At 43.9% G+C, this 9668-nt stretch overlaps 1 protein-coding gene across 1 annotated transcript; it reads left to right on the top strand.

Annotated features, from left to right (window-relative positions):
- The first annotated feature begins 12 nt into the window (after window positions 1-12).
- On the top strand, window positions 13-3059 carry SOCS1 (suppressor of cytokine signaling 1). The gene is made up of 2 exons (XM_064672813.1): window positions 13-204; window positions 2083-3059. The coding sequence occupies exon 2, from the start codon at window positions 2158-2160 to the stop codon at window positions 2770-2772; it is 615 nt and encodes a 204-aa protein (XP_064528883.1). The 5' UTR covers window positions 13-204; window positions 2083-2157; the 3' UTR covers window positions 2773-3059.
- The last annotated feature ends 6609 nt before the right edge of the window (window positions 3060-9668 follow it).

The following is a 9668-nucleotide window of genomic DNA, read 5'->3' as shown; positions in this document are numbered from 1 at the left end:
GCGGGCCCAGAGCGCTGGAGCAGCCGCCGCCCGCCCGCCCCGCGGCAGCCCCGGCTCGCCGCGGCGCCAGGCAGGGCCCCCCGCGGAGGATGCTCGGCCGGCCGCCGGGGCCAGGACCAGGACTAGGAGTAGGAGTAGGACTAGCACCAGGACTAGCAGCGTGTGCTGCGCTCCGGGGACGGCCCCCACCCACGGCGCCCCGAGGTAATGGGGGGTCTCTTTGCCGGGGGGTCCTCGCCAACCGCGCCGTGCACCGAGAGGGTCCTGCGCCGCAGCCAGGAGAGGGGACATTTCGGAGAGTCCTGCCAGTTGTGCGGGAGCGCGGTGGCTTCAGGGGTCTTTGCCTTTTTTTTTTTTTTTTTTTTTTTTGGTTTGTTTGGTTTGGTTGTTTCCGGATTTTTTTTCCTTACCTTTTTGGCTCAGTGTCCGTGTTCAGACGGAGCTCTCGTGCCTGGTATAAAACAGTGGGACAAGCAATAAAGCGAAAGCGCAGCGGGTATTGCGCGGCACCGCTCTTGCCCAGGGACCCTCACTAGCGAGGGGAGCCGGGGCAGCCCCGGGACGGAGCGCACGGACTGACCGCACGGAGTGACCGCACGGCCGCCGGGGCCTCGTCCCAGCCCGCTGCCCGGGCTTTCGGGCTCTGAAATCTGGCGTGTCCCCTGTTTGCTCCGTGCCCTTCGGAAAGGCACCCCAAACTCTCTGTTGGCTCTCTACGGCTTCTGCTAGGGAGCCCTTTGATTTTTAGATCTCTGGCTTAGTGATTATTTCTCCCCAGGTTGTCCTGAAATTAAATTTTTTAACTTTAAACACTGAGCGATAATCCTGGCCCAGAAACTGGAAAAACTGGCATCAGTTTCCTTCTGCTACGCAAAGCAAGCCCAATGCTACTTTCAGCATGTTAAGTTGTTTGCCAGCATAAGGATTTTATAACCCTCTTAGCTGCTTGATGTTTGGTTTCATTTAGGTCATATTACCTCCTCAAGTTGTTAAATTAGCACAGACAGGAATCCAGCTGCGTACTTTCTTTGAAATCCTCATTAGCATGTTACCCTGAACTGTAAGATGGCTGAGGGATTCATTTCTGAGAATACTTCAAGGTTTCTCACAAGCTGCTGCTGCAGATCTATATCTGACTATAGGGATAAATCCTAAAATCTATGCTTGCCAGTAAGGTCAAGGCAGCCAGCGGAGATGTATTGAACCACACTGTCAGAGGCAGACATTTCAGGCCAAACTCATTCCTGGTGCAGCACTGCTAATTCCTTTGAAGTAACACGAGGGATGAATTTAGTCCCTCATGCTGAAAGATATATCAATAGGAAGCAATTTAGATTGGGCCACTTAAAGTGCATGTAATACAGAAAAGAGAGAGACTGCGGAGTAATGCTTTAAGGGTTCACAGAGGTTGACTTGTATACGCTAGTGAGGTTGTAGCATTGCTGTCCCAAGGGAAAGTTGGGGAATGGGAAATTGCCTTTTATAGCTGAGCCTCAGGTTAACAGGGAAGAGGAAAATAGTTTTAGGATTGCTGTGTAACTTGGCCGTGTTACAGCCTGCCCCTCCAAGTAACACTTAGTCGCACCTTCTTCCCCAATTATCCGGAAACATACCCTTCACTCACTTTCTCTTTTTCACACAATGCAACAAATAACGACATTGAGTTCTGACATTGGGGAAGGGAAAGAGGGAGGGGCAGAGAAATTGGTAATTCAGTTGTAAAACTTTGTTGCTTTGTTCTCTGAAAACTTGAGAATCGGATGGGGTGTACACAAGATAACTTCTCATTGAGAAGTCATTTGACTCAGTAGGCCCTGGTACCCTTCTGTGGGCTCATAGCAGGGAAACTGCATCATCCTCTGTAGCTGTTAATGATCCTTGCTAAATATTTTTGGAGCTTTGGGCTTTGCCATAGTGATAGACTGTTAATCTTGTCAGAAAGCGAGCAGTTGTTTGCCCAGTGTAAATTGGAAATTATTTTATAACGGGTGGGAGGCATATCAATGGAAGACTTGGGTCATTCAGCGATTGCAGCCGCTTCCCTCTGGGGATCTCACATGGTGTCTCTCTTTGGCATTTCAGAATAGCTGCTGGAAAGCTGCCCCGCCGTAGCCGCTGACGCTATGGAAGACCGCATCCGCTGCTCTCGGCTGTAGGATGGTAGCGCACAGCAAGGTGTCAGCAGATAATGCAGTTGGAGCAGACCCAAGACGGCTACTTGACCCTCCGGCACGGGATCGTTCTCAGGCGCGAGGTTTGCACGGCCCCGGCACTGTGCAGGCACAGGGCAACACGCACTTCCGAACCTTCCGCTCCCAGGCGGATTTCAGCAGCATCACCCGAGCCAGCAGCCTGCTGGATGCCTGTGGCTTCTACTGGGGACCCCTGTCTGTCAGCGCGGCCCACGAGAAGCTTAAGTCTGAGCCCGAGGGCACCTTCCTCATCAGGGACAGCACACAAAAGAATTGCTTCTTTGCCATCAGTGTTAAGACTGCGTCTGGGCCCACCAGCATCCGGATTAACTTCCAGACCGGTCGTTTCAGCCTGGATGGCAGCAAAGAGACTTTTGACTGCCTTTTTAAGCTGCTGGAACATTACCTGAGTTCCCCGAGGAAGGTACTGGTTACCCCCCTGCGCAAGGTCCGGGTGCAGCCGCTGCAGGAGCTCTGCCGGAAGAGCATCGTGAAGACTTTTGGAGCAGAGAACTTAAACCAGATCCCACTCAATCCCGTTTTAAAGGACTATCTGAAATCCTTTCCATTTCAGATATAAGTACAGCATTAACTGCATAGGGACACGTGAGAAATGTGTAACAAAATCCAGCGTCCTGGGTTTTTAAATATGTTTGTCAGTGAGCAAACTTATTTTTGTAGCAATTTACTGTATTTTGGGATGGAACCTGAACACTTGACTTCTTATGTTTACAAAAACTGTTTGCACAAACCTGGGGTTTTAAAACCCTGGCATAATTTTTCTGCCAAGCAGAAGGTTTTATTATTTTATAATATTTTTAATGATATTAACATAATAAACTTTATTGTGACAGTTTTTAAAAAAAATAGCATCTCTGTTTTCAGTTTTAAAGGCTCTCATACCTATCCTGCTGACAAACTTTAACTGCTTACCTCTGTAACTGCAGACAGGTCTCCATGTGGTCCTGCTCTTTGCCCTGCTGAAGTAGTCTGTCTTAGTCCAGCAGGCAGAGGATTCCTGCCTTCAAAAGCCTACAATAGAAAGATGCAAGCAAGTAGAAAATGCACTCAGGATGAATCTGCCCTGGAATCTAACTGTCTTCTAAATTCATGGGAGCAGGAACAATGTGTTAAGACTATAGTGATGCATAGTTTTTGATAGAGTGAATCAAACCCTTGGCTGAGCAAATTGCACCAACTCTGCTTTGCCTTGTTTCTGTTAAAAGATACAAGGCCCTGAGCAAGAAGAGGTTGCTGCCTGATGTAACCAAACCCCATGAATCTCGGAGGGGAAAAATGAAACTGTCCAGAAATGCTGTTCACACACTTTAAAAGTCTGTGAACACTTCATCATTATGGTGCATTGGGGAAAGGATAGCTTAGTTCTCTTTGAAAATTAACACACACAAAATTACAAGGGTGCAGACAATCCCTAGACCTAAAAAAGATTTTTCCTGTCTTAAACTCCTGGTGATCTACAGTGCACAGATTTGATACTTAAAAAGAACCTATGGCTTGGGTCCATGACAGGATCCAGAGAGCATAAGCCTATACATTTGCAGCTATCATTTCTAGTGGCTAAACTGCATTCAGAGAAAGTTAAAACTTAGTTTTGTTTCTCTCTGCTCATAAAATGCAAAAAGAGTGCCCCACAGAGCTGCAACTGAATGATTTGAGATGCCTGATTTGGTAAAATGTCACCTGCATTATGAGAAAGTGATTCTCCCCTCCCCAAGCATTTCCTGAAATCCATGAAAAGCTGACTTAGAAAACCAGCTGAACCAAATCACTTCAAAGAAGGCACAGAGTCTTTCACAGAAACTCTATCAGCACAGATCTACAGGGCTTACAGGAACTGTAAGCAGTAAATGAAGTAATCTTCAGAGTTTGGGAGACAAAAGGTCTCTCCCCCTACTGTAATTCACATTCCTTTTAAAGATAAAGCCACTTTTAGGAAACATTGAGTATATATTCTCTGGTGATCCTTACTGAATCATTTGTTTACTGTTTACCCAATCGGCTCTTAAGTGGTTGATGTTTCTTTGGAATGAATAGGTTTCCTCCTAAATATGACTAAGGATCACTCTGCATTAGACATTGTGAAAAAAGGGAAAAAGAGAGAACACACAGGCACTATCATGTGACTTGCAGCATTTCTGCTTAATTCTGAAGCTGGAATTAGTTACCAAATGATTTTCCCACAGGAGCTGCAAGGATATAAATTCAGGAAGAAGTGAATGCTGTGCTATGAAGCAGAGAGGAGAGCAGAGCAAAGCCACTGCCTGAATGTGAATAGCATTAAGAAGTTAAATTGGAAAAAAAGCCTCTGTAGGGTGAAGGCTGCCAAACTGGTTTGCTATCAGCAGAGATTGTTATCCCTTTCCCATACTCTTCTCCCAGCTCCACACTTTTAACCTCTTAACCCTTCAGGTCCCAAACTGCCTTGCTATATAAATGAGCATCCACAAGACAGTGGTAGAACGAGCACAATGTAGCTTGGTAGGTTTTCTGCTACCTCTGGTAAAACCAAAAAAACTAGACCTAGATATACAGTAAGGGACTTCCCGCTGAGAGGCATGGAATGAAAAGCATATTAAGGATTGAGATCATTTAATTTTCTTCCTGGCAGAACCAAACCCATTTTCTTTTTCTCTCCCTTTTATTGCTTTAGAGTTAGTTTAGGAAAAATGATCCATATCCTCCCACATATGGTGCCTAAATACCTTCATTTTGTCTTTAATAAGAAATGTGAATATGGGATAATTCAGAAAAAAATACAATCAAAACTATAAATAAGGACAAGAAGGTCAGATTTGTCTGAAATGTCTTTTAAGTAAAGAGGAGACAAAGCTGACTTGAATTTTTAGATTACTTTCTTTTTACCTGCCTTATTTTTCTTCCCCTTTCTTCTCTCTTTCTCTCTCTCTCTCATCATACAATACAGTGGCCAGGCAGGTCCTCTTTCTAGTAGGCAAATGTAGATTGCTCCAAAGCAAACACACCACAGTGTGTGTGTTAACTTTGTCACTGTGACCTGCCCTCTGTAAGAGCAAATGAAGGGCTCTCTAAAATGTCTGCTTACCTGTGTACACTGATTGAAGGGCAGTGCCACATCTAAGGGGCACAGCAGTAATCTGAAGATATCTGTAGTAATGTCAGCTGTTAAATCTCATCCTCAGTTTTAATAGAGTACCAGCAAGGTCAAGTAGGGAATTTGCAGTACTCTGCACCTAAAGCAATGGAAACACGTAACAGTGCAGTCATTTGAATCCTTTCTGCTAAATAGTACCTTAAGAGTGGTTATTCCAATCCCTCCCCCTCTTGTCCAGCTCTTTCCTCTGACCTTTTGACTGTGGCTGAAAAGTGAAGTAAACAGTCAATCTGTTAAATGACTATGGAAGAATTTGAGCCAGGAGCACAGCAAAGCCACGTTTTTGAAGAGACTGCAACATTTATAGTTAGTGGGGAAGGGACAGCTTTGAAATGATCCCATTTGCAGCATGACTCTGTCATCTGTCCCACAGAGCATCAGGGTGGGCACTGAGCAGGAAGGTCCTGCTGGGACATCTCCACCCTGATCCAGTGGGACTCAACAGGCAGCCAGGCTGAGGCTTCCTCGCGTTTTAGACTGAAATACACGTTTACTTCCAGAGTAGGCTCATTAACACACAGTGCAGCAGCTGCAAAACACTTGCAAACGAGCAGAGCCAGTTAGTAGAACTGCAGATTTTCAAAGAAGCTGGTTATTTAAGCCCTGAAGAGTTACTGAATGCTCAGTAGGAGGAGCTTCTTGAACGACGAGTGCAGCCGTCCCCGCTGTGAAGCTGTGGTCACACTAATTCTGTTATGATTGAAGTCATTTACAAGAAGTGAGGCTTCAGCTGCAGTCAGCACTGATGCTATTTTCAACAGTCAAGAAAAAAAAGTGTCCCCTAGGGCAACATGCTGCCCGTATCTAGCCATCAATACTCTTCACCCAGCTTGTACTTAATCCTCTATTGAACAGCGTATCCACCTCCTGAACCTTTTCCTTCAGATCCGGGATTAGCCCTTTGTGTCCTGCTGGGCTGTCATTCAGTCCCTGGCTCTCCCTCCACCCCTCCATTCACGGTGCCAGCAGCTGTGTAAGCAATGCATTTATTCACTAACTCCACTAATTTGAGACAAAGGCGACTTAACAGGGACTTAATTCAGACTCTGCATTACTTTCTGTGCAAAGTGTAAGGTAACAACTGTCTTTGCCATAGGTTTTCAAGAAGTTTCTCCCAATTGCCACGAAGTGCCATTCAAGACTTCATTGCCACTGACTTCTTTGTTGTCACACTTCTGCATAACACTCAGATCCTATCCCTGTATCTGAATTTTCCTCCACAGCTGTTTCCCACTACAGCAGCCAGATCTGTTACACCCGAGTCCAATTTTCTCTTTGTGACCCCATGGAATAATAAAAATATGGGCCAGCAGGAAGTGTAAAGAGAAGCCCAAGTTCTCCCACACATCCCAGCGTGAAACCACTGCTCAAGTAGGGCAAAGCAGCAAAGGCCAAAGAGTCAGAATATCACCTCCTTGCTGACAGATGGGTGAGTTAGCCATGTGCCAGAAGTATTTCCCCTCTGTTGGCAGCTCAGTGACATGCTTTGGACAGGGCTGTTGGAGACAACACAAATGACAGAGATGATGTTTGTGCATAGCAAAGCAATTACTCTGTAGTCTTCAGCTGTGAGAAGGGCAGATGCACTGGGAGGATGGAATAGCAGCCAAACAGAAGAAAGCAAATAGCTATTTATGCCACAAGCCCCATTTGCTCAGCTTCCTTCATTCTATTCCTCTTCATAATATTAGCAAGGTAAAGTAGGATCACCTTTCTGTTGTCATTTTAATCTCAGTTACTCTTATCTCAGTTATTCTTTGTAGCTAGCTGTCAGCCACGTGGAAGAACGATAAATCCAGTCATCACTCTTTAATTAAAGAGTTCTGTCTCCTGTGAATCACTACTGCCTGGCCTGCTTCTGCTTGTGAGCACAAAGGTTCATCTTCACTATCAGAGGGCTTCAGTTTGTTTTTTTTTTTGTTCTCTGCTGCCAACTGAAATAAAGCAACTGTCAAGATTTGCTTTTTTTCTTTTCTGAATAAGAGCCACTGGCCCCTGTGTTGTGCTTGTAGGTGTGCATAATCCCTCCAAACATGGCTGTGGAAGTAAAGTTCTGACTGAGTGGTAAAAAAAGAGGAACTTTCTTTATATGGTTATTATGTTTTTAATCAGAGGCTTTTAACATATTTATCTACGGCCAAACACTTATCACTTCTTCCATAGAAATACTCATTAAATGCCTCTTTCTTCCGATGTAATTAATTATTTTAATTCTATTTTTGTTATAGGAAAGGGTTATTTGGTTTAATCTTTATAGTATCTTTTTTACACATGATTCTGAATTCCACAGCCTGTAGTTGTCTATACTGAATTGAAGGACACAGATATAGAGGATGCTGTGGACTCATTATTTCTCTTGGTAGATCTGCTTTGGTCATAACATTTACACATATTGTGGGGAAAACAAAATATTAACCATATTCAATTGCAACTTTATCATACCAGAACATACAAACACCTGTAGTGAAATCTTAGCTCCACTGAAATCAATTTCCAGGGAAGATCAACCTTTTTACAGACAGTGTTATTAAATAACAGTAAATATCTTTTAAAAATTAAACGTAGGAGCTATGGTTGTATCACAAAGATCTCTTGCTTGATAGAGCCCCAGGTAACTCACAGGTTGAGGGGGTTCAGTTTTGATACTGAAAATGTGTACACAAGATTGTGTGGAATTTCCTACCCCCACTCCCTGGAGTTCTGCAGAGTGTTTGCAGGTCTCCCCTGTGCCCTTCGAACGGAAACTGGTAACTGTGTTACATTCTCACCCTAACCAAACTTTCCCCAGACCAACTTCCCCACAGCCGAAACTAATTATTACTGGGATTTGAGTCAGACTGAATTTTCAGGCTGAGATTTTAGGTATTCTCTCTGGGATTTTAACAACTTCTGGTTCCCAGACAGAGCACTGAAAACAGAAGTGAACATAAAATAGTGTCCCAAAAATGTTACAACACAGACTCCTCCTGAGGCTGACAGATTTTGTAACACTTAGTGTAATAGTCTCATTTGGTTATATCTTGACTGTGTACCATCACTGTTCAGACAGCCTAGAGAGATCTGGAGATGGAGTTGGTATATCCTGTAGACTCATGGCATCAAAGCAGGATAGGTATGATCTCTAACATTATCATCAGGATGAATTTGGGACATACATATACACTACACAAGCAGTAAGGTTAGTCGCCACTTTCTTAGCTCTGCTCAGATGAAAAGCAGTAAACCTCCAGGAAGGTTTATTTCTGGCACATATTCTACATACACAATCTGTTCAGAAACAGCTTTGACAAATGCTTCAAAGATGATTTTGTTTTCTGTCCCCCTTACACTCCCATTTGCTCTCATCAGGTAAGTTGTTCTCACCAGCTACTTCAAACAGCTGAATGAGCTGCAAATCAAAAGCTTTCAGATAGTTGTGTAACTGCCAGGGGCAATCAGATCTGCCAACTAGGTGCCTAAAAGACATTGTGTGAACCCTTCCCCACATTTTTCCCTGGTTCCCAACAAGGCCAGCCATATGAAGTAAAATGGAGCGAGCCGTGAAAGCTTTGCAAGTATTACATAGCAATTGCTTTTTGTTTAAAAAAAGGTGAAACTACAGTTCTGTACCTCAAGCCTCTTTCAGCCAGGAGATAGGATTTTCCTTTTTCAAGTAGAGGATCTTTTTTATCTAATCTCTCACAGTCAGTCGATAAGATGTGATTAACGGTCTGTCAGTGTCCTAAGACTAAATGTACCACGTGTCAGTTACTATCTTAGGCAAAAATAATGTCTTTTTGTCTTGCAAAAGCAGGAAGAATTATGGTTTTGTAGGAAGAGGAGAAAATTCTTGTCAGAGTGTCTGTGTAAAACTGGCAGCCAACAGAAGCTTTTCCCAGATAAGATGTACTACTGTACTAAGCACAGTAGTCCCAAGCACAAACTACTCTCCTGTGGCCCACAACTCTGCAACATATCATGTACCTGTAACCTAAATGTGTTCAGCATGCACCATATTTGTATAAATGCATGCAAAGTAGATGGTGCCTTTCTTACATTAAAAATTTCATTCCAGTATTCTCAGGCCAGCACATTTGGCAATGTAATTTCCATTTTCATACAAGAGTTTCTGGCTGCTGTAAATTTTCTCATTCCTGTTGCTGAACAGAAAAAGCTGAGGCTCTGTTAGGCTGAGCTGTGTTAACAGAGCATACCATCAACTGCTGTTCAGCCTAAATTTGCTACAGTTTTCCTCTCTATGGACAGTAATTGCAAAGGCCCAGATGTACAATGACATTTGCAACCAATATTGTTCTTCTAATTTGTCAGTTATGCCAGATTGACAA

Source organism: Pseudopipra pipra, chromosome 16, assembly GCF_036250125.1.
Source record: "Pseudopipra pipra isolate bDixPip1 chromosome 16, bDixPip1.hap1, whole genome shotgun sequence".
Lineage (NCBI taxonomy): Eukaryota > Metazoa > Chordata > Aves > Passeriformes > Pipridae > Pseudopipra > Pseudopipra pipra.
Note: the sequence above shows the minus strand (reverse complement) of the source record. Positions and strands in the feature narration are given on the sequence as shown.